Below are 25,361 nucleotides of genomic sequence, written 5' to 3'. Positions count from 1 at the left end.
ATGCAAGGGTTTTGTGGAGGTGAAAGATCACACACCTTCTTGGGTAGAAAAGGGGGAAAGCACAAAACTCTGTTTTTTGTAGACAGACGTGGAGATGGGTTCTACGGCTTGAACGGGACCGCGGTGGTTTACTGAAGTCAGGAGGCCGTCTAGGGTTTAAAGCACACAGGACCACATGTGAATAGTAAGTCACAAAAGTACAACAGATGTTATGTGGGGTTATAGCCTCCACCAATGCCACAAAACCACAAGTAAGATGATGTGTGGGCCCTGCTTCTGGCACTACCATGAGGCATCACAGACCTCAAAACACCTGTAAGGAGGGAGAGGGGGACGGATTCCAACCAGCCGCTGCGTTTCTGCGGGTCTACAGGCGCGGAGGGCAGGTGTGAGGTTAAGACACTGAGAGGGAGTCAAAGGCAGACAGAAACCAGACAAAAGCGCCCGCAGAGAGTAAATCTAACTGCCCGGGCAGGGCCTGGGGGCCACGCCCCAGCCGCAGGGACGGGCAGAGTGGAAAGTGAAGCCCCACAGGAGGGATGAGCCACAGCAGCACAGGGAGCAGGGACACTCTCCGGCCCCACCCAGAGAGCACCACCCAGTAAAGAAAGGACAATTCACACACTAATGGAATGAAGTTCCTTTGACCTAGAATATCCATCTACCGAATGTGCAAGAGTAAGAAAAAAATCAAGACAAACTCCACTGAGAACTGCTGTAAGAAGAAAATACAAGTGCAAATCAAAGCATTTGAGCAGATGAAAATTCTCTCACCCCCAAACGAGCACTGAACAGAAGCCCAGAGTTCAACAGTCCATGTTGCAGCACATCGCTTCAAAAAGCTTTTGGAAATGTACTTAAAGTAAGCAAGCAAATGAACAAAAACACCTGAAATCAGAAACCCAGTGTAGAAATGGATAGAAAATAACAAGAAATTGGGGCACCTGGGTGGCTCAGTCGGTTAAGCATCAGACTTCGGCTCAAGTCATGAACTAGCGGTTCACGAGTTCAAGTCCCACGTCGGGCTCTATGCTGACAGCTCAGAGCCTGGAGCCCTCTTCAACTTCTGTGTCTCCCTCTCTCTCTGCCCCTCCCCTGCTCATGCTCTGTCTCTGTCTCTGTCTCTCTCTCTAAAAAATAAATATTAAAAAAAGGAAAAAAAGAAAGAAAATAGCAAGAAATAAGATGGAAGCTGGGGCTGAACCCTGGAAAAAAAACTGGTGAAGAACGGACAAGGTTCCAGTTCACGGAGCTTGAGGAAGGGGGTGGCCTATGCACTGGGGGGACCGCATGCTGGGGGGAGCTGTGCACTAGGGGGACCACACTGGAAGGGGGCTGCCCACTAAACAGATGCCAGCTGGGGGTGGGGAAAATGCTGGAGAGGAGCACACTGGCAGGGTCACATACTGGGGGGCTGTACAGTAGGGGGCCACACTGGGAGGGGGTTGTGCACTGGGTAGGATGTGTACTGGGGAGCCACACTGCAGAGGCACACATTGGAGGGGCCTGCAGGAGGACGACACTGGGAGGGGCCGTGCTGGGGCGAGGGGGTGGCATGCACAGCCTGGGTCAGAAGCTCCATGGTTCTCCCAGCACTGGGAGCTTAGTGAAACTTGGCTGGTTCCAGTGACAATATTTAGCTGGCAAAAGAAAATGAAGGAGGTGTTTTAATAGAGTAACATCTCCGTATATAGTCTAAATTTTTTTTTAATGTTTTTTTTTTTTATTTTTGACAGAGAGAGAGACAGAGGAGGGCAGGGACAGAGACAGAGGGAGACACAGACTCCAGGTGCCCTGCCTGCATATAGTTTAAAAACTATAGTTCAGGGGGCACCTGGGCGGCTCAGTCGGTTAAGCATCTGACTTTGGTCAGGTCATGATCTCACCATCTGTAAGTTAGAGCCCCACGTCGTCTCTGTGCAGATAGCTCAGAGCCTGGAGCCTGCTTCGGATTCTGTGTCTCCCTCTCTCTCTGCCCCTCCCCTGCTCATGTTCTGTCTCTCTCACTCTCAGGGATGAATAGATGTTAAAATAAAATTAAAAAAACATACAGTTCAGTGTTTAGAACATGGTGAGTTCAAATATTAATTAGTAACATTGAGAGCAATTAGAAAAAATACACATTTTTAAAAAATGTTTATTTAGTATTGAGACAGAGAGCATGAGCAGGGGAGGGGAAGGGAGACACAGAATCTGAAACAGGCTCCAGGCTCTGAGCTGTCTGCACAGCGCCTGATGCGGGGCTCGACCCCACAAACAGTGAGATCATGACCTGAGCCAAAGTCAGACGCTTAACCGACTGAGCCACCCAGGTGCCCCAAAAACATGCACATTTTTAAAAGCTAACTTTTGTAACAGCATCAAACCCATAAGGTACCTATAACTCAAACATTCTCAACAGCAGCAAATTGCCACCAAAGAGGCAAAAATTGGTTGTCGGGGGACCAAACAACATTTTGCATGCATTATGAAAATGACTAAAGGGACTGGGGAGGCCAGGAGGGGAGGCTGGAAGGGGGAGCCCACCACTCAGTGTCAATCACAGAACAACCACTGGTTACAGACCCAATATCAGAACCCTCCACAGACAGAACCACCAGGCACGGGCCCCACCAGGGGAAAGTGTGCACTGTGGCTCCTACAGGAAACCCACCACTCCTACAGCTCAGCCAGTGAGACCCCTCAACGCCCTGAACCCCTGCTTTCCTCCAACAGGCTTCCCTTCAAAACGACCCTCCCAACTTCCTCCTTCTCCATAAAATAACGTGCCTCTCGTCTGTTGGACTTGCCCATGGTTCTGCCGTAGCATGCTTGTCCTAGACTGCAACTCTCTGCCATTCCCGAATAAACCCATCTTTTACTGGTAAAATAACCAGTAAATGGTATAAAACACAGTTATGCGTATACTGTGTAAACAGATATGCAGCATGTGTCGTATTAAACTCTCATGGAGGGAGACTGGGAACAGAAAGTTTAAAGGTCACTTGGTAAGAAATGAGAAGACGAGCCACAGCCTGGGAAAAATACCAGCAAAGACACCCCTGATAAAGGACCGTTACCCCAAAAAAACCCCAAACCAAACAAAACCAAAAAACCAAAAAACCAAAAACAAACAAACAAACACTCTTAAAACTCAACAATAAGAAGGCAACAAATCACTGTTAAAAATGTACAAAACACCTGAAAGGACACGTCCCTGAAGAAGACACACCGTGGCAGAAAAGACTACGAAAAGTCTCCATTTGTCATAGATCATCAGGAAACGCACTTTAAAACCACAATGAGACACAACTACACACCCATCTGAATGGCTAAAAACCTGGTAGCACGGTGGGCACCTGGAGCTCACAGTTTGCTGGGACTGCAAAATGGTCCAAGCAGCGTGGTACAGGCCCCTTGATGCACGCTCTATTCACAGTCGCCAACAACTGGAATTAACCAAATGCTCATCACCCGGTGGGCGAGTCAACAACATGGTACACGCAGTGGAGGAGTGAGCTGCTGGTGTACAGAGCAGCACCACGACCCATACATGCAGGATGCTAAGTGAAAGAAGCCAGACTCAAGGATCTGCATTCGCATGGTTCCATTTATTCGACATCCGGAAAAAGTAGAACTATGGAGACAGAAAACTGATTAGTGGCTGGTGGGAAAGGGGAGATGGGAAACCAAGTGTAGGTGGAGTACAGGGCAGGAACAGAAAGAAAGACACACTGAAGACAATGGGGTCTGAGCGCAGGCCCTGCCATGAAGTTAGTGTGACCGGGGACAAGCTTCTGCTCCCCCTGAGCAGAGGGGAAGCAAGCCAAGACAGGCATTAAGCAATCAATGTCTGCAAAACACCGGGGCTACTGAGGAAGCCCCAGAACACAGAGTGTCTACCAAGGCTTGGTGGTTATGGTGGTCAAGTATGGTGGTGGTTGTGGTGATTGGTTGCTGTGCTGGTTGGTTGTGGCACTTGGTTATTGTGGGTGGTTGTGGTAGTTGTGTGTGGTTGTGGCGGGTGGTTGTGGTAGTTGGTTGTGGTGGTGGCTGTGGTGGGTGGTTGTAGTAGTTTGTTGTAATGGATGGTTGTGGTGGGTGGTTGTGGTAGTTTATTGTGGTGGTTGTGGTCGTCCGTTATGGTGGTTGTAGTGGGTGGTTATGGTAGCTGGTTGTTGTGGTGGGTGGTTGTAGTAGTTGGTTGTGGTAGTGGGTAGCTGTGGTGGTTGTGGTGGTTGGTTGTGATGGTTGTTGTGGTGGGTGGTTGTGGTAGTTTATTGTGGTGGTGGTTGTCTGTTATGATGGTTGAGGTGGTTGGTTGTGATGGTTGGTTGTGGTGGTTGTTGTGGTGGGCGGTTGTGGTGGTTGGTTGTGGTAGTTGGTTGCTGTGGGTGGTTGGGGTGAGTAGTTATGGTAGTTGATTGTGGTGGTGGTTGGTTGTGGTAGTTGGTTGTGGTGGTGGGTGGTTGTCTGTTATGATGGTTGAGGTGATTGGTTGTGACAGGTGGTTGTGGTAGTTGGTTGTTGTGGTGGGTGGTTGTGGTGAGTGGTTATGGTAGTTGGTCGTGGTGGCTGTGATGGTTGGCGGTGGTAGTTGGTTGTTGTGGTGGGTGGTTGTGGTGGCGGTTGTGATGGCTGGCTGTGGTGGTTGGTTGCTGTGGGTGGTTGTGGAAGTTTGTTGTGGTGGTGGTTGTGGTGACCGGTTGTGGTGGTTGGTTATGGTGGTGGTTGTGATGGTTGGCTGTTGTGGTGAGTGGCTGTGGTCGTTTGTTGTGGTGGGTGGTTGTGGTGGTTGGCTGGGGTGGTTGGCTGTGGCTGCAATGGCATGGCAGGAAGGATTCCTGTTAATCTAAAGATCTTGGCAGATGCAGATGTTCAGGATTCTTTCATCCCCCAAGAAGTGAATAACTTGCCATGTACTTTAAGCATTAGGGGGGTTAACTAAGCCATGGAACACACACATACCAACATGCCTTAAGCTAATTTAAAACTAAAAGTTATTTCATTGAGAACTGGAATCCAGAAATTAACATGAAAGAGCATTCCAATCTTGTTGGCCACCAGCTAAGCAGGGCCTAGGTGGATTTTTGTTTTTACTATTTGCCAAATGCCTCTTTTGCTTGTAGGTCAGACCCCACCCCCTGGGGCAATCTGAATGAATAAATTCAAACAAACTACAGATGTTCCTAAAATCTGTCACGGCTTTTCTAGAAGACACCGGACAGGCAGGTGGGTGTCACTGACCAGTAGAAAACGTTGCTGTCCTGAACGTCCAGAAGCAGTCACCCAGCTTCACATAGTGATGTATTCTGGAGTCTTCTCGTAGGTCCCACACGAGGACTGAGCCGTGCACTGTTCCGGCAAACAGTAAAAACGCTTTAAGAGGGCTAAAGCAGCAACACGTGACCTGGAATGACACACACAGAAAGCCGGAGTCTGAAAACATGAGGCCACAGTCACAGAAGCACCAGCCCTCTCCATTTCCCATGCTGCCCCCGTGAACCCTCCACCTGGAAGCTGGGGTTCACAGTAGCAGGCGTGAGTCCGCATCAGCGCCAGGTGGAAAGCGGGGAGGATGAGCCACCCTCGCAGGACTGGGGGGCACAGACACGGGGGCCTCGCACACAACAGGGCACCACAACCCCTCTCCATTCAACCCAAGTAGCCGGGCCCAGGATGGCAAAGCTCTCTTTCGTCATTTTATTTATAACCTATATTATAAAACCTGCCTTTTGAGCCCCGAAACCTGACACCTATAAGTTAGTCTTTCCGCCAGCCTTGGTGAGAATGGAGGACTCTGAGGTCAAGGAGCAGATGAACAGGAAAATGCAAAAGGCCGGCTCTCCCACTGTACCCGCGTGGAGCTCGGCCACAGCCCTGGTGATGAGGAGCTGGGAGAGGCAGGAGACCGAAGACTCCAAAAACCTTAAGCCCGTTAAGAAACCCCTAAAATATCCATGACTCAAACAGTGCAAGCCAACAGGACACTTTTGGGGTCCCAGAGCCATGCCGAGGGTGGCCGGCATCTTTATCCCCAATGGAAGGCCGTGATAACCCTGGATCTCTTCAGTCTTTGTTGATCCTTTAAGAGTTTCTAGAGTCAAAACAGACACGTGCACGTGTCCCGTCACACCTGCACATAGCGAAGGATGGCCAGGGAGAGAAAGAAATGACCTTGAACGTCCCTGTAGTCCTGTGTTGCTGGCCCCCTGACACCCCACCCCTCCTCTCATACAAACCTACAACTTCCGGAGCTGTACCTCTGACTCACATATCAGGACCTTCTGCGGCCCTGAAGGCTGCCAGATATCCCACACACACAGCACGTATCTGCCATCCAGCGCGGGATCAAATGCTGCTCCAGGCGGCCCGTGGACAGATACCACTGTCTGCCTCTGCACCTGAGAGGCACATAAGCAGGACACTTTCCGATCTGGGGGGGAAAATGAGAAAAGTACTTCTGCATTTTAGTGTCTTCCAGAATCCATGTTCAATTAACACACTTAAAAATATTCAAATAGGGGCACCAGGGTGGCTCAGTCACTTACGCGCCCAGCTCTTGATATCGGCTCAGGTCACGAACCCACAGTCATAAGATCGAGCCCCACATCCGGCTCCACACTGAGCGTGAAGCCTGCTTGGGATTCTCTCCCTCTCTCTCTCTCTCTCTCTCTGCCCCTCTGCTGCTCCTGCACTAGACTCTCTCTCCCTCTCTCAAAATAAACACTTTTTTTAGAAATATTCAAATAAATTCCCCCTTAATGAAGAAACAAACATAATCCTCTCAAAGCTGCCCGTGCCTGAAATCTGGGTTTTATCAAGTGGCCACAGCTCTTCCTGAAAAAGGCTCAAGCGGGCCTCAAGGTTTTACTAACGTTCGGTGCAGGCCACGCTTTATCTACTAGCTACTCCCAGAGAACCACGTCACCCGGAGGTGACCTAGAGTCAGGTCACCTCAGCGGGTCCCTTTCATGCCTTGCTGAGACTCTCGGTGCGTGCGGCTTTCACACAGCAAGGCCATTTCACACCAGCCGGCCCGGACACTCCCTCTCCTCCCAGCTGTGTTTTCCTTCCCCCTGTGACGAGTCACATTCACTTTTTCTCCAGCTTTTGTCTGTGTGACACCCCCCCCCCACCCGCCACCGGAGGGCAGGACTTCCGTCCGCTTAGATGAAAGAAAGTGCAGGCCAGTGTTGGCCACATCATTCTGTGGCAGGTGTGTGAACAGTGAGGACAGCACTGCCCGGATCCGTGAGGGGAACAGACTGGGGCATAATGTGACCAAGTCCCAGGTTCACAGGTGAGACAACTCCTCACTCTGTCAGACATCTGTCATCTGATCCCATTTTCCTTCTGGTATCTCAAAATCCATGCCACTGGAACACAAAACAAACAAGAAAAACCGCCACACCGTTCACACGGCCAACTCGCACCCACCACACCAAGGGGCCCTGTCCTGTGAGAACAAACGTGCCTCATGTGTCTCTCACAAAGGGTTCTAGATGCATGTATATAACCCAAGCTCCATCTGGTTTCGTAAAGCTGCTGTCACTCACCAGCTCCCAGAAAAAGTACATCTTTCACTCCCATTTACTGGGATGAGGAGGGGTGTGGGAGTGTGAACATGCATGTTTTGAACACTGTAGATACAGTGATTCCCTATTTTTCCAGTAAAGTAACTCTTACCTTTTAAAAACAAAAAACTCTAAAGAACATGAGTTGTTGTTTTTTTAACTAATAATTCCACTTTTGTTAATGTTAAATGCAAAGGAACAAACGTGAATCGAAATGTCTAAACAGCAGGCAGGACAGAAGAAACATCTAGATCAAGTGGCACCCAGGCTTCCCCCAGGCCTGGGAGCACCCGGCGAGGCCGGCCGCTGGCCTCCCCGAGTAAAACATGGAGTTTTATTTGCTGTCAGCTAGAACTCTGAATACATTTTTATTCTTTCTACGAGGCACACTATTTCTGTGTAAGTACGGCACAATAAACAAACTATTTAATAAACTAAACGAATAGCCTTCCTCTCCCTCCTCACAAAGACCAGGACCAGGGTGGGGCCACCGCCTCACCAGCCGGAACCAAAGCAAAGAGGTGACCAGCTCAAGAAACAGAAATGTGGCCATGCAAATGCAGCTTGTTTGAAGTCACTGAGACGGTCCCACGTGCGTGGCGGCCGGGCATCCTCTGCTCAGCACGTGGTGCCCCGGGGCCAGCGGAGGGCGCTCACTGAACACCCCCTCGTGCAGCTCCCCAGGGCCCTCCCCACTCCAAGAAACCAAGAGAAGCCCAGGAACAGGACTGAAAAAGAAATACGATTTCAAACAAACACACAGAACCTCAGCTTCCACTTTTAACTATGGCACCACGCCCCCCCCCCCCACCCATCGCCTCCGGCGGGTGTCCACGTGACTCTAACGCACATTTACACAAAAACCGACCTTGCCCGTCAGAGTTCACAGATGCCGAATCTAATTCCCATGATGCTAACACAGGATGCCACAGTAAAGACGGTTATTCCAGCAGAAACGCTGGGGATTAGACTTAAAAGCGCGCGGAGGTCAGCCCCTTACTCTGGAGGAACGGCAGGCTGGTATTCAGCTGGGAGGCGCTGTCACTGATACGCAGGGCGCTGTCCTGTGCTGCGGGGCTCCAGCTGGGCTCCGCTGCCATACGGTCCTCTTCCAGCAAAACCGCCATCACCTTTCAGAGACAGTGAACGGTCTCTCGTGAACATTTCGAACGTATTCACTCTCACGAGAAAAAAACAAAACACACAAATCATAACGTTGTGCCTCCATCTCTGAAAACAACTGTTTAACTCCAAGGCGTCACGGAGATGAACAGAATGAAACTTCAAACTAGGTTGCCCTCTCCGAGCAATAACAGAAACTAACAGGTAAAGTTCCATTAATGTGAACCCCACAGGACAGCCGTTATTATTTAACGTTAGATGTCATTTTTTACGGTAAACACCGTGCTAAAAATAACAGGAGGAAAAAGGCTGGCCACCTCCGTTGTCTTGTCTAAGAAAGGGCTGTAAAGAATGTCGTACACACAGCACGCTGACTCCCGGGGCCCCGTGAGGACACACTGAGCAGGAAGTCAACGGAACAGCTCTAATAGGTCACGTGCAGGGTGATGACGGGAAAGGGAGACATGGCAGATTCAGGAGACCTGACGGGACCAGCGGGGAGGACGAGCCGCAGAAAAGGAAGGAGAGCTGGGAGGGCCAGGCCGGCCCTGACCCCTGACCGGCCCGCTCTGTCCTCACTCACCCCTACTCCAGCCCAAGCCCCCCGCTTCACCCTGCTCACAACGGCTCTCCTCGTCGCTCCCCGTGAACTCACCCTAAAATTTAAAATTACGTCGGGAGTACGATCGATCTCCCACGGCAAAGACTCTCTCCGTAACACAGCACGGGGAGGGAGTGACTACCATACGTCCAGATGGAAGATGGACACAGGCTTACTCCAAACCCACACTCGCTGCTGACACAGACACAGGAGACAACTGAGGAAACAGGAGTGACTTCCTTCCTGATGCTTCTGAGGAGTACTGCTATTGTAAGAGCCTCGCCCTGAAGCGAGTGCCCTGTGTGGGGACTGCGGCCTGCGTAGAAACAGCTGGGGGTGGGCGGGGTGAGGAGGGGCTCCCATGAGACCACCAGCCATGAGGTGACAACTAAAATCGGACGTGGGCTTCAACAGACCCTTCCCTTCATCTTTGTGTATATTTTGTAAATTTCCACAATCAGTTGAAAAGTTATGAATTTACTAATTTCAAACACCCTAGTGCATGCCTTGACCATTTAATATTATTCGTTTGACAAATTAATATTACTATCTGTTTTTTAGTCTGTATTTATTTTAAAATGTAAGCAGCTGACACGCACGTGTGGGACACGTGCCCGCGGGGGCCAGGGTGCGATGGACACAGGGCAGCGCGTACCTGGCAAGCGGCCCGAAGGAAGCGGGACAGCCTGGGCGTGTTGACCTTCGGGGCACCAGTGTCACAGGGGTCTCCGCTGCCACTCCCTAAAGAGACCAGGCTGTGCTGAACCAACCGACTACCATCACGTTTCACACACCTTAGGGTTCAAAGAGCTGTTAGAAACGAATGCTAAGAGCCCTGGAGGGAAAAGTCGAAGAATTTTACATTGCATTCTCTAGATCTACCGCGGTGTTTTCAAACACAACTGCATCTTGTTTTACAGAAAGTCTGTACGCAGGACCCTACTGAAATGCAGCAAGGAGAATAAAGGCATCAATGCAATCATTACATAAGTCTCATGTTCGGGTCCCCTCTTTTCTCTCCACACAGCTCACCTGAGGAAAGCGGCGGCTGGGGCCCCAGCCGCAGGGTCACGTCCTGGGAAAGCAACTGTTACCAAGCAGGACGGCGTGTATCCTTTGGGCCTTCCCTCTGTACCAGGCGACACGCCTGCAGACTGCACCTAATACATGAGGGCAGGCTGGTCCCAACTTAAGAGCAGAAAGGGCTCCAAAGCCCATTTACAAGTGCTTGTTTGGAACGTGGACTCTCCCGATGTTGAGGAATAAAAGTATTATAAACCCTGGTCAAGACCCAGACTGGGCCTCCAGCTCCGCACTAAGGGTAGTGGTTCCCTAAAGCTTGTAGAGAAGACTGGGTGTTGCCCTTGTCACACACTAGCCACCCAACCCAAGAGAAAGGTCTAAGAAGAAAGGACAAGAAAGGTCATGAACACAATACCAAAATTAATGTAAAGACACGGCCCTTTCAACGGTCAAGAGCAAAGGCTTGCTCACCCCCCGACACGGCCGTGCCCTCTCCCGGGTGCTGGCTCCACACTCCCCTGGTCTCTACCTCTTCGGTCTGGGTGTCTCTGTCAACATTATCTTCATTGTACTGAACATATGCCTTAACAAAAAGATACGCTGGAATTAGCACCACACCTCAACTTCAGAGCAATTTCTCATTACTGGAAAAAAATTAAAAATGGTAAAGTTAATAATGAGTCTTCTTGCTTTCCCCAAAAGTATCGAGACATAAATAACCATCTTGCAAAGACCACTTGGGTCTCAAATGTTTTAGAAAGTCACCCCAGACTGTCAGGTAGACCAGCGAAGGGTGCTGGAAGGGATGCAGAGTCCCCAGTCCTAGGAGGGAAGGGTGAGGCACCAGCTGGAGGCAAGAACAGTGATGACGCGAAAGCTGCACATTAAAACCCTGGAGCTCAAGGTCCTGACCTCGTGGCTTCCAAGGCCTTGGGGCTGACAGACCCAGAGCCCGCGGCCCTCCTCCACCCCACCCCGGGGAACCCCTAGACTCGACATGATGCATGCACACTGAGGGCACAGGCCCTCCCCAGACAGAGAAAGGCTGCCCCGAGTTTCCCACAAACCTCGGAGGGTCAGATGACCCCCCTCCCAGTCTGGGGAAGGAGTTCCCCCAAGGGTCGGAAGCACGACCCTCAGAGACCACCCTGCAGCAGCCCCAGCCCCTCCCAGCTCCTCCCAGCCCGGAGAGACCAGTAACATCCAAACCCAAAGCAACCCGGGCGGTTCCAGCCTGGTTCCAGCGGGGAAGCTGACGGCTCTCCCACCTGGAGAGTGAACTTGCCTTTCAAGAAACTGCTCCGTGATGGCTGCTTCCCTCCCGCCGTCCTTAGTCTTTATTCGAGCGCAGGTTCCCCCCACTTAAGTCTTCCAGCGGGAATCCAAGGGCTTGGACCTCTGTCCACACAACACAGACACTCCCTTATCCAGGGCAAAACAATTTAGCTTTGGTTTGGAAACAGTGCCCCCTGGGGGTGCCTGGGAGGCTCCTCTGGTGGTTGAGTCTCGGACTCCTGATTTCAGGTCGGGTCATGATCTCAGGGTTCCTGCAATCGAGCCCCGAACTGGGCTCTGTGCTGACAGCATGGAGCCTGCTTGGGATTCCGTCTCTCTCTATCCCTCTCTCTCTCTGCCCCTCCCCTGCTCACGCATGCATGTTCTCTCTCAAAAGAAATAAGTAAACTTAAAAAAAACAAAAAGAAAATACTCCCACCTAGCACACCAACATCCTATCCTCTTAGAACCTACTGGCTCTGCAAAACCAAACACAACTCAGGTTTCCAACAGGTACGTGCTTCGGCAAAGATCATTTTGTTCCTAATAGCTGTGAGACGAGGACGATGAGCAAAGAAGCTAAATACTCCACTGCAGGCCTAAGGGAGCCATCTGTGAAGCCAGCTTTCCGAGCTTCACCCTGTGACCTTCTTCCCGCCACCCTGTGACAGATGGCGACCACACCCCAGACCCGCTCGCTGCTGATGCCATCGGGGACAGAAGGATAACCTAACACAGGCACCCACTCACTGCTGACGCCATCGGGGACAGAATGATAACCTAACACAAGCACCACTCACTGCTGACGCCATCAGGGACAGAATGATAACCTAACACAAGCACCCGCTCGCTGCTGATGCCATCGGAGACAGAATGATAACCTAACACAGGCACCCACTCACTGCTGACGCCATCGGGGACAGAATGATAACCTAACACAGGCACCCGCTCACTGCTGATGCCATCGGGGACAGAATGATAAACTAACACAAGCACCGCTCACTGCTGACGCCATCGGGGACAGAATGATAACCTAACACAAGCACCGCTCACTGCTGACGCCATCGGGGACAGAATGATAACCTAACACAAGCACCGCTCACTGCTGACGCCATCGGGGACAGAATGATAACCTAACACAGGCACCCGCTCACTGCTGACGCCATCAGGGACAGAACGGAAACCTAAGAGGTGATTCCTGACTTCAGACACTTTACAACCTTGCTGGGAGGTCGGACGGCTCCGTAACTAGTTGTGCGGTGTGGGTAGAGAGCTCCGGAATAAGAGAGAGGTACAGCGTAAGTCCTGAGGGAAGGAGTCCCCTAGAGAACAGACGCGGGCGATGAAGCACCCACAGGTAAATGAGAGGAAGGCCGACAGGGACGGGGGCCTGGCACCCGGAGACCTGCGTGGGAGGGCGGGTGGAACGCGACAGACGTAACGTTCTGCCGGACTTTAAATAAACCATCTGCAAGTCTGGGAGCGTGCCCCGTCCCACGTGGGCCATACACCCCTGCTCTGGAGCCCTGGGAACGCCTGCACGGGCTCCGGGTTAGTGAGAGCCACGTGACAAAGGGGTCCCTTCTTCCTCAAGTCCACCCCCTCCACACACCACCCCCAAGCTCTAGCGTTCGGAGACGAGACACGGGGCGGCTCAAGTACACCTTAGCGTGCGCCACCTGCATTCCGTCACCCCGTGAATACGTCTTATACTAACCTGCTTGGTGTTTTTTCTCCCGAAGTTTCTGATATACATGTCATACTCATTTACTGGTGGTAGGTCCAAGAGAGAGAAAGTGAGTGAAAAATCCAAGTCAATGAGCCGAAGCAGTTTTGTACTGCGTGCCCTTCAAAATTGGAAACGAGACAAAAATTAAATTGAATAGGATGCAAAGGGAAGGACAGAGAGAGTGCAAGGAACCTTATGATCAGATGCAGAGTTTTTGTGTGGGTGTGAGTCTGAGGTATTTAATAGTTGTTAAAAATAACACGGTCATGTGCATCAACAATGCGAAAACAGAACGAACCAAATTTTGATTCTTCTAATTCAGTGCACCTGAGTGAACACAAAATAAAGTTACAATATGTGCACTCTAGAAATTTCATGGACAGCAATTACTTTACTCCATGAATTGATGTCTCAACCAGAAGGGTTACATTCTGTGATGTCACCTGAGCTGTGGCCAGAGCACAGCTGGCCAGGTGTGTGCTGTCCTTTAGGCCACTCTTCCGAGGTGACCAGACAGGACGTGGCCACGCATCACATGACCCGGCCCGTCGCCCCTCCTGCCCGGTGAGGCTGCCAAGACACTGCTGGCACATGGTTCCCTCTGGCCTCCTCCTTCCAGCCGCCCTAACATGGCATGCCCAGGACCAGTCCCTGTCTTCACTGCTCACCCCCAGTGGAATACGAGCTCGGCCTGGGCACAGTTTCCTTTCTTTCCTTTCTGTGATTTCCACACAGGTGCTGCTCAGTCTGCAGGTGGCGAATGGTCCTCCACCACCTGGGCACCTTGCAAAGGAGATCTGCTCCTTTCTTCCTTGTGCACCCATTTTGGCCTTTGCCAGTAACTGCCACCTTTGCATAACCTTATTCTCTGACCACTGTCACCATCTTCCCAAATTATTGCCTCCAGTCTCCCATATTTAGTGTAATTTCTGAGCTTAAAAAATGCATGTAATATGTGTACACATGAGGTATCACGATATGGTAACGTCCCAGGACATGCTGCCTGATGTCAGGACCACGAAAACTAGGGGCAACCTGTACCCACTTAGGGCCCCTCCCTGACGCACCCCTAACCCCTAGAGCCCATGACAATCACTATACAGAACTTGGAAATATTCATCTTCTTGCTTTGTAAAATATAGTTTTATCTTACCTTTATATAGATGCCTAAACATATATACAACTTCATACACACACACACACACACACACACATATGTATATATACACACACACACATATATACAACCTTTATATACATGCCTAAACATAAGAACACTGTGTGGTTCTGATTGTTTCTGAATTTATAAAAATTATTTTAAACCAGGGGCGCCTGGGTGGCTCAGTCAGTTAAGCGGCCGACTTCGGCTCAGGTCACGATCTCGCGGTCCGTGAGTTCGAGCCCCGCATCGGGCTCTGGGCTGATGGCTCAGAGCCTGGAGCCTGCTTCCAATTCTGTGTCTCCCGCTCTCTCTGACCCTCCCCCGTTCATGTTTTGTCTCTCTCTGTCTCAAAAATAAATAAACGTTAAAAAAAAAATTTTTTTTTTTTTAAATTATTTTAAACCAGATGGAGTATCCAAGACTTGAATGAGATTAAAGGAAAAACAAACCCTAGCCATAGTGGCAAAAATTGGTTTTACTTACCTCAATAGGAGGTCCAAAATATGAGGACAACAAAAATGATGTGAAAACTTATTATTCATGATTTATTTGTTCATTCAGGAAAGTTTACTGAGCACCTACTAAGGCTATGTACTGAGCTAGATAGTATGATGGATTTTAAACAGTTTTTAAAAACATATTTAATTTTTACATTTACTCCTAAATCATATTTGAGTTTAATATGATAGACCCTTGACTTGAGCCTACCTCCTCTGACTTTCATAAATTTCTGACTGTACGGTAATTATAAGCTTGGACTTATAATTATAAGACGGTAATTATAAGCTTGGACTGTGACGTCTTGTAGTCCTGAGTTCAAAACTCAGCTCCACCACTCATCAGATGTCAACCTGGAGCCTCACTTTCCTCATCTACAAAATGGGGCTGCAGGGGCGGAGCCAAGCAGTTACCACACAGGGAGCACAGTGCCTGAGGCACGGAAGGAAAGTCACACTCGGTACGTGTCACCGGCCCTTCGTACCCTTAACCGTCCCAGGTTCCTCAGCTTCCTCATCCGAGGAACTGATGCACTAGGCGATGGACCTCGAGTGGGAGCGGCCCCCGGACAGGCAGAAGGGTCCGCTGCGTTCAGAGAATGCGCGACTGTGACCCTGTGGCGGCCAACCTAGGGCAAAGCCCCCAGGTGCCGCAGGAGAAACAGAGGTGCACACACTTAACTAGCAACGTGGTGTCTGAACGTGGACAAGCGGAGCACAAATCTAAAAATGTACCTAAAGTCCGTAGTGAAAGTAAGAAAGAAGGCCTCTATTTTTTTTTATGTTGAAGTACATTAAAATTCCATTAATACCCTTCACAAATTCCCAACACACCTACTTTTGCTTAAGGGCCTGAGTCCGACTCTTCTGTCGGCGTGAGGCTGTCGCAAAATCCATGAAAATTCCACAAACAGGGGCTCTGGAAGGGGAACTGTTTGCATCTAAACAAAAAAAACAACAAAAAAAGCTATTTTGTACAACTGAAGTACTTCTTTCACACAGGACAGCTTCCCCGGCTTCAGAGACACTGGTTTCTCTACAAACTCGGGAGAACGTTCTATACGTCTGCACTGGCCATCTCAGTTTTGCTACCTCTGCAGCAGGATGCAAAACAGGAGCATAAGAAGCACTCTGCCTAACTTTCGCTCGGATGACTATATTAACTGCTAATCATAATTAGTTGTATTAATTACTAATTATTACTTATTCTCTTTCAGTGACTTTAAAATATTTACTCCTACTTTTAAAATATTTATCATGTGGAGACACCAAGAATTTTTGAGCTGGACACGTTTCTCATTTTGCACAGGAAATCCGAGAAAGAAGGGCTCACTTAGGAGTGTTCGAGACCGGTTCGGAGGGCCACATTCCTGAACCCGTCTCCCCGAGCTGGCCCTGGGCTCTGCTGCCCCCACCCTGAGCCTCCTGCTGACACGCTTTCCTTGTGGAAGGTCAAAGACAGCGGCCTCAGAAAACAAGCGCACGTGCTGCAGACGGGGAAAGGGGAGCAGGGCCGCGTCCAGGACTGGCGCTTCCTGCCTGAGCACCCACAGGCTGACACGTGCTCACAGCCACCCGCAGGCTGCAGGCGCTGACCAGAGGCCGCGTGCAGCTGTTTTCCCCGAAGACAGTCCCTATCACACGTTACAGTCGCCTGGCATCGTCGTGGGAGCACGGGACACTCACACATCTGCCACCTAAGATTAGAAGAATTCCACCCACAAGGACCGTGCAGGCTCGGGCACCCACTGTCCCCTGAGACAGATGCGCACCTGTCTCTGCCTCCCTCTCACCCTCCGTCAGACCTCGCTTCTGAGACAGTTTGCAGGACAACTCGCCAATCCTTTCGTTTTCTGCGTTAATGGCTTCCTGAATTTCTTGTATCTCCTTTTTTCTAGCCAGAGGAAGCTCTTCGATTTTCTCTTTTGGTTCCAGTTCATTTGACACATCGTCATCTCCATCACAAACCTCAAAGTCATCTTCGTAGTCCTACAAACGATAATTACACCCTGGAACCTTTAAGACAAACCGACCTTAAACAACACTCATATGAAACAAAACATGCAAATTAGAACTTAAAACAGACAAAATTCTCATTATGGCTAAGAAAGGTTTTTATAGTTAACTGATTTCAACACCACTGAGCTATAAATCTGTATGGACTGCTGCCTTATTCTCTAAAAATGAACTGCACTGTATAGATTTACATACACAGACAGCTCTTAACAACAGAAGCACGCAAACGTTTTTGTGCTGAGAATGTGAGAGTGTAAGTAAATATACACACTCCACTCACACGTACATTCACTCAAACATACACACACGTTTGGATGCCGTGCACTTAATGGGTTAAACTGTAAAATCACTCAACCCCATCACCTGGTGGCACTGACAGGCGACAGCACCTGTTATTGGTAACAAGCCTAAATGAAACACAGGTGGAGTAAAAGTAGCAAAGAGAGAGAAATGAAGCCATTAAGTTACTGTACTTAAGCAAATTTTAAGAACAAATGATTTTTAAGCTGAGAAAAATTTTAACTGTTATACAAACTTCAAAATCATCTTCCAAACAAGGTGTATATTCATCAGTTCCAGCATTTTCTATATCAGCGTCTTCCTTTTCAATTTCCTGGGGGCAAAAACCAAACACATAACAAAAAAATTCAATAGCAAATTTGAATTTGCAAATAGATTGGGAAAATATGTTTTCTAAGATTCATTTAATGTTGCTAACTTTAAAATGTATTTAAATTTTTTTTAATGTTTACTTATTTCTGAGAGAAAGGGTAGACAGAGCGTGAATGGTGGAGAGGCAGAGAGGGAAGGAGACACAGAATTCGAAGCAGGCTCCAGGCTCCGAGCCGTCAGCACAGAGCCCGACGCGGGGCTCGAACCCACGAACCGCGAGATCGTGACCTGAGCCGAAGTCGGCCGCTGAACCGACTGAGCCACCCAGGCGCCCCAATTTTAAAATGCATTTATAACAGTAACACAACCTAACTGCAAATTCTTTAAGAAATACCTCGCTAACCAGTATGACCATAAAGAGACAAAAGCTAATGAACTCGTCCTTTCTGAGAAAGCGTACAATTCTGACGAGATGTGTAACAGGGCGTTCTCAGAGCGTCCCTGGTCTCTTCACGGAGGGCAGACAGGCTGTGCCAACACTGGCCCCGCAGACCCAGAGCGCTCCTGCCTCGTGGCTTTGCCCTCCAGGCCTGGGGCTCACCGGGGGGGATTCTCCAAGCCCTACAGTGGGAGGCGTGCCCCGTCGGGCTCTGGGGGTTTGGGAGGTGAGCTTAGATCACCCTAAAGCCACCCTGGTCTGGATCTTCAGGACCGTAAGAGGCTACCAGGAAAACCAAGTAGAAACATATTCCGGGTTTCCAGGATAAGAGGGGAGCGAAAACGAAATACGTGTTTAGAAACCTCGTCCTTCCCACCCCGAAGCCATTCCTCCTCTTGTCCACATCCTACCGACCCGCAACACAGCACCGCCGTGTCACGCAGGCGCAGATAAGGCACCTCCCCCACCCCTCATCCTCAGCCCAGCAAACCCTCCCTGCCGCACGCACGCCCTCCCGTTCACTCAAGCACAGAGACCCTCTGGGAGAGAAATGTGACCACGGCACACCCACGTCCACACCTAGGTAGCCCCACCCTTGCTGGAGGGCGCCCCCACACCAAACGTTCCCCAGAAGCGCTCCAGCTCTGATCCCAGGGGCAGCAAGCGCGCCGATAAAGGGGACCCTCTGGGCTTGGGTGCAGAGGGGCAGGACGACGGTGGGAAAGAAATGATCCCCAGGTTTTCACGGGTGAAAACTGGGCGGATGCTGGCACCTCAACCAGAAGAGGCACAGAGGTGGGGGAGGGAGTCCATGGGGAGGGTGGGAAGCATGGCTTGGATGTGCTGAGCGTGAGGAGGACGGCAGGGCCAGCCTGGAGGAGGACGGCGGGGCCAGCCTGGAGGAGGACGGCAGGGCCAGCCTGGAGGAGGACGGCAGGGACAGCCTGGAGGAGGACGGCAGGGCCAGCCTGGAGGAGGACGGCAGGGACAGCCTGGAGGAGGACGGCAGGGCCATCCAGGAGGAGGAGGACGGCAGGGACAGCCTGGAGGAGGAGAACGGCAGGGCCAGCCAGGAGGAGGACGGCAGGGACAGCCTGGAGGAGGACGGCAGGGCCAGCCAGGAGGAGGACGGCAGGGCCATCCAGGAGGAGGAGAACGGCAGGGCCAGCCAGGAGGAGGAGAACGGCAGGGCCAGCCAGGAGGAGGACGGCAGGGACAGCCAGGAGGAGGACGGCAGGGCCATCCAGGAGGAGGAGAACGGCAGGGCCAGCCAGGAGGAGAACGGCAGGGCCAGCCAGGAGGAGAACGGCAGGGTCAGCCAAGAGAAGATGGAGTTCGGGAGGCATTCAGTGACGTGGCCGGGCGCCTTCCAGAACCCGATAAAGTGCCGTGCAGTAAACAGTGCCAGAAAACCAACACTTCACGCCACGCAGATTCTAGCTGCTCCTCAAAGTGGATAATATCTGGTCTGACTTTCTCAAAGTGAACAGGACTGACGGGATTATTAAGGACACCTCACTGCCTGGGGTTGGGAAGTTACTTTATGCTGATACTTTTTAGGAAGAACTACTCCGGAAAAAGGTCCTTTGGGCACACTGTCATATAAAGTCACTGTTAATTACAGCGAATGACACATTACATTTATTGCATCAACAGATAAGACACCTGTTAACTGATAAGAGAAACAAAAATGTGTGCAGAAGTTTTAAGCACATCTCGGGCATCACACTGCCCAATCCCGTTCAGCTCCCGAGGACCCCTGACACCTCACCCACAGGGGCTCTGCACACGTCCCAGCAAACAACACACTCCCAGAGTGGGCCAGCCTCTCCTCCAGGGGACGGCAGGGCCGATGTGTCACTTCTCTGCAGAGCTCAAACCCAGCCAGAGACGATGACAACAAAAGTACCACCAGCAGAGCCCAACTGCCCCTTCATCAGTGGCATTAAGCAGAGTGTGGGGAATAAGCTTAGGAATTCCCTGAGCCTGCACTGATGGGTTCACAAGGCATAAAGAATTACAAGGCCATAGAATGCTCACACCCAAGTTTGGGTAAACAGGATCAGGTAAATAGGTACAGGAGTCCCAGGATGGGGGGGAGGGAGGGCAGAGGGCAGAGGCCCCAGGATAGAGAGGGCAGGGCCAAAGCCCCAGGAGAGAGAGGGCGGGACCAAAGCCCCAGAATAGAGGGGGCAGGGCCCAGGCCCCAGGATAGGGAAGGCAGGGCCAAAGCCCCAGGGTAGAGGGGATGGGGCCCAGGCCCCAGGATAGAGGGGATGGGGCCCAGGCCCCAGGATAGAGGGGATGGGGCCCAGGCCCCAGGATAGAGAGGGCAGGGCAAAGGCCCCAATACAAAGCTATATGAGGTAAATAAGATTAGGCATGCAGGGTGGATTCACCCCCCAATTTAGTACTATAGCAGAAAGCTGCTCTCACAGGAAGGAAGCACCAAATTAAGTAAACAGGTAAATAGGGCTATAGGCCACTGCAGGATGAAGCTGCCCAGAATGGAGCCGATTAGCAAAAGAAAGGTGCCTTGTTGACCCTGAGGTAGCAAGCTCTGTCTGTCTTGTTCCCTAGGCTGGTAAGATAAACAGACACGGTGCCTCAAGTCTGCTGTTAACATCCATCTGCCCTGGGCCAGGATTTTGGTTTATATTGACCCAAACCTCTAACACCGTATATCTTCAAAACCCCCTTTTCCTCATGCCCATGAGTTAATGTTCCCAGATTTATTGTCTCTTTGTGCACGTCCATCAACATGTTTGTAAGCCTTTTGATCCTAATAAAAACGGAGCAAGGACCTTAATCGGGGCTCTTGTCTCCTCCCAGACATCAGCCATCTCTCACATTTTAATCCTGCGTCCCGCTTTCTGGCTGGACAAGGAAGAACTTTAGGCCCAGAGTCTAGGACAGTACAGTGCCTGATGCCTGACTGGTCAGTTCTGGAAAGAACTCTTATAAGAGGATAGTGCCATTGCCTTGATCTCCCTGGTTTGCCTCATATTTCTGAAAATTATCTGTTACCTTGACTGTCTCACCGATGACGAATCTCATCTTTTAGTTGGCTCCTTCAATCCTCCTCAACCTTCTTGAATTTGAATACAGGGCACAGATGAAAAGGCTGGCTGTTCACTTAGCTGGAACCTCCTCCCTGCCATGCTCTTTGCAAAGCCTTCTCCTCTCCCTGACAGAGGGAGGCCGCGGCATCCAAGCTCCTGCCCAGTGAACCAGTCACCTCCTTCCAGCCCAAGCACAAGATGCCTTTGGCACCACCCAGGACTCTCAGATGCAAATTAAATGTCATTAAAATCTATTCCTTCCCTTCATACCAATGTTCTGCTGTCTAAAAGGAATAATGATGGGGCGCCTGGGTGGCTCAGTCGGTTAAACGTCCGACGTCAGCTCAGGTCACGATCTCACGATTTGTGGGCTGGAGCTCCGCGTCGGGCTGTGTGCTGATAGCTTGGAGCCTGAAGCCTGCTTCAGATTCTGTGTCACCCGTCTCTCTCTGCCCCTCCTCCGCTCATGCTATGTGTCTCTCTCAAAATAAATATTAAATAAATAAAAGGAATAATGATTACCCTAATAAAAAGGCACTATGAAAGCAAAGTATGATGAGTAAAAGCATGTCTTTGGCAAAATATAAAAGACATACTCTCCTTACCGCAATTTCTGCACTTCCTGGCCTCAGAGCCTGCTTCCACACTGCGGAGCCCTCTCGGCAGCTCTGGTGGAAGATAGCAGAGCCGGTCAGGCCAACCACTGATACACCTGGTCCCCCATGAAGGCACTGCCCTCAGTGGCTGAAGACCTGGGTTCTGGCCCCGAGGTGCACAAACAAGGTCACTGAGGGCAAGTAATCCTGTGCCTCGGTTTTCCCCTCTGAGAAATGGGAATAATTGTGGTCCCCGCCCCCCCCCCCAGCCACAGGGATGCATTCCAAGACCCCCAATAGATGCCTAAAACCGTGGATGGTCCCAAACCGTACACATGCCACGTTTTTTCCTATACATACAACACCTATGATTTAATTTAAGTTTAATTTATAAATTAGGCACAGTAAAAGATTAGCAACAATAACTAATAACAAAACAGAACAATTATAATGATATCCTGTAATAAAAGTTAAGTGACTCTGGTGTCTCTCTCAAAATACCTACTGTCCTGCATTCGCCCCTCCCTGTGATGATGTGAGATGGTGAAATGCCCACGTGACGAGGCGAAGGGAGGGGGGTAAGCAGGCGTGTGACACAGCATTGGGCTACTACTGACGTCTGATGATACGTCCGAAGACAGTCGTCTGCTTCCGGCCCGTTGCTCCCCGCGGGTATCTGAACCACGGATAAGGGGGCACCACCGGACCTACTTCCCAGTGCCAGTGACCCTGCACCGGTGAGGAAACTGACTTCCAATCCTGTAGTGGTCACGGCACCAGGAAGGCACAAGTCCTAGACCTCACTACCCACAACTATTCAGTGCATAAGACTGGAGACGGCATGGTGTATAACCATGAAGAGAATAAGGACTTCTCCGTGTGTCCAGAAAATTACTCTGGCATATTGTAGGCTTTCCATAATGCTGAAGAATTCAACGAAGATACACTCAGCATCGATGCTACAAAACATATGACCCAATTCATAAGCCAAAACAAGCTGTCAAATACCTTCAAGAATCTTTCAGGAAAAAAAAAAAATCATACATTTCGCTCCACTGGCAAAAAAAAAAAAAAGAATGTAAAATATCTCACTGATAATTTTTTATATTGATTACATGTTGAAAAGATATTTCAGAAATATTGATTATAACATATTATTGAAATGAATTTTTTTTGCTTCTTTAATGTGACTACTACAAAGTTTATAACTACAAATGTGGCTCACGTTATAACTCTAATGAACAGTGCTAATCTAGAGCTCATGAAAAGAAGTGGGAGATAGAAGGAAAACATGAAAAAAAAAATCTATATTATTATCATCCAACAACTCCAGTTCAAGAATTTACCCACAAAAAGCGTGAGGGAGGTCTGCGCCCCTCGAACTGAACGGTTTCCACAATGCACTAGGAAAAACAAGATGTTGCAGGGGAGTGGAGGTGTGTGTGCATGGAGGAAAAAAGGTGTCCCCAGTTACCAAATATAAACATTCATACACGGCTGTAAAAGATTACACAGAGAAAAGAATACAGGGGAAGCAGTCTCTGTAAGGCTTTTTTTCCTTAGGTGGTGAGTGCTCCAACCAGCCCCCAAAACTGAATGAATAAAACAAACCCACATCAAAACAACACATGCCGTGTGATCTAATTTATGTAAAAGTACATGTGTTTCGTGTATGTACATGGAATAAAGCGACACATAAAAATCTGGCACAAATGTTAAAGATGATTCTCTCAGTGTCACGGGTTTCAGACAACTACCAAAGAAAGGGACAGAAAAAATTGTTCTTCATAAATAATAACCCAAATCTGCTTGCCACACTACCTATAATAACAAAACAACAAACTAAGAGAATGGTTGGATGATAATTAAAAGCCCAGAGCCCGGCACTTCGCAGCGACCATCTCCATGAAGACTCCTCTGATGGGAAACATGACGCGGGGCTGCAACACAAAGACTGACAACCGCTCACCAGCACGGAGACCGTGGCGGGAGGGCGGGGCCGTGGGCGGCGTGCTGGTGCTGGTGCTGGTGCTGGTGCTGACGCCAGACGGAGGACAGAGCTTGCAGACAGAGCTTGCAGGCGAGGCCTGGGCCCAGGCTTCCCTGCGGGAAGACTTTAATACTGACACGATTCCCTCACTCGCCTGACTTCCGACTCTTCCGGAGGCAGCCGCGGGGATTTATGTCTCCAGGAGCTTGTCCCTTCCTACAAGTGGCCTAATGTACTGGGTGAAACACTGCTGCTCTATCCGCTAGTGACCAGGGGCGCCAAAGGCTCTGCTACCGTAGAGCTTCTCTATTTCTCCCTGTAGTTCTGTATCTTAAGGCTCTTTTGTTAGGTGCACGTGCACTTATAATCGTGGCATCGTCCTGTGAGCTAACTGTTGTACCATCACGCAGGTCCTTCGATATCTGTCTCCGAGTCACTTCTGTCTGACACTAGGGCAGGCACTGGAGCAATGACACACTTGCCGTCTGATGCTTTATCTTGTCCAGTTTTCCACTCTCCATCTATTTGAGTCTTTTAACCTAAATATGTCTACTATGTCCTCCTGGAATACCCACTCAGGAAAAACTCCCCTGCTGGCAAGGCCTGTCTCAGGCTCTGCTATCAAGGGGAATCACAAACAGACACTCGTGGCTAATCTTGCCGCCTAAGAAAATCAACATAAGGGCCCCTGGGGGGCTCAGTCGGTTAAACGTCTGACTCTTGATTTCAGCTCCGGTCATCATCTCACGGTTTGTGGGTTCAAGCCCCATGTCTGTTAGCACGGAACCTGCTTGGGATTCTCTCTCCTTCTGTCTCTCTGGCCCCCCCCTGCTCACACTCTCTCGCTCTCAAAATAAATAAACTTAAAAATAAAACAAACATAAATGTCTTACCTTCTTTCTTGAGTCTTTATCTTTTCCATTATTTCTTACTAAACTCTCTGCATACCTAGAAAGTAGGACCAAATTCAAAATTAATTTTAAACAAAGACATGAAACCTAAAACATTTTACACTTCAATGAAGGCTCTTAGCAATATCTGATATGACTAAGAAACCCTATTCACTGGCAAACTTCCAAAGCCTGCTTCATTAGAGCAAGGAATACCAAGGTCTTCCTACATTTTCATTGTTCTAGCAGCAACCCTAGAAAGAAAATATCCTCAGTAGAGGGAAAAAACTATGTGTTTTAACAAAGTTCTATGTATGACTCTATATCCTTATGAGAGTTCTAGAAAACTCCTGTAATTTTATTAGTGAATCAAAAACATTACTTTACGTTTAACATACCTTTATTCCCAAAAGAAAGATTTAACTCGAAATAAGTTCTATTTTTTAATCACATGCTATATGTTAGCTAGGACCTAAAATTAAGGCTTTCAGATTCTTCACTTTCAGAACCTAGACTCACCAATTCAATACAGCATGTGGTCTAAAGAAGCAGAGAACTGAGCAGAAGCCCCAGGCAGCCCAGCAGGTCTGCGATACAAAGTCTAGGAACCTTCACCCCAGGACTAAGTGCTAGGTTTGCTCAAACTTCAAAATTTAGGCAAAGTACTTTTAACCTGAGTTTCCCTGATCTGTGAAAAAGAATTACCAAATATGGTTGTCATAGAGAACAAATTAAAATCTAGAGCTTACATACAAAAAGAGCATACACACAAACTCTAATCTGTAATCTTC

At 49.6% G+C, this 25,361-nt stretch overlaps 1 protein-coding gene across 5 annotated transcripts in view; it reads right to left on the bottom strand.

Moving 5' to 3' along the window:
• Positions 1 to 25,361, bottom strand: part of DYNC2I1 (dynein 2 intermediate chain 1) — a 57,571-nt gene that overhangs the window by 12,215 nt on the left and 19,995 nt on the right. For 2 of the 5 annotated variants that reach the window (XM_042927275.1, XM_042927278.1), the window contains 12 exons: positions 24,574 to 24,628; positions 21,700 to 21,762; positions 17,517 to 17,594; positions 16,738 to 16,954; positions 15,804 to 15,906; positions 13,295 to 13,424; positions 10,774 to 10,885; positions 9,935 to 10,020; positions 8,557 to 8,686; positions 6,243 to 6,415; positions 5,227 to 5,389; positions 36 to 149 (listed from right to left, as the gene is read on the bottom strand). In XM_042927275.1, coding sequence (XP_042783209.1) covers positions 36 to 149; positions 5,227 to 5,389; positions 6,243 to 6,415; positions 8,557 to 8,686; positions 9,935 to 10,020; positions 10,774 to 10,885; positions 13,295 to 13,424; positions 15,804 to 15,906; positions 16,738 to 16,954; positions 17,517 to 17,594; positions 21,700 to 21,762; positions 24,574 to 24,628 — 1,424 coding nt within the window. The remainder of the gene's footprint in view (positions 1 to 35; positions 150 to 5,226; positions 5,390 to 6,242; positions 6,416 to 8,556; positions 8,687 to 9,934; positions 10,021 to 10,773; positions 10,886 to 13,294; positions 13,425 to 15,803; positions 15,907 to 16,737; positions 16,955 to 17,516; positions 17,595 to 21,699; positions 21,763 to 24,573; positions 24,629 to 25,361) is intronic. The other 3 variants (XM_042927276.1, XM_042927277.1, XM_042927279.1) reach the window with 3 other exon arrangements.

Source organism: Panthera leo, chromosome A2, assembly GCF_018350215.1.
Source record: "Panthera leo isolate Ple1 chromosome A2, P.leo_Ple1_pat1.1, whole genome shotgun sequence".
NCBI classification, from domain to species: Eukaryota; Metazoa; Chordata; class Mammalia; order Carnivora; family Felidae; genus Panthera; species Panthera leo.
This window is presented reverse-complemented; position numbering and strand designations above follow the sequence as displayed.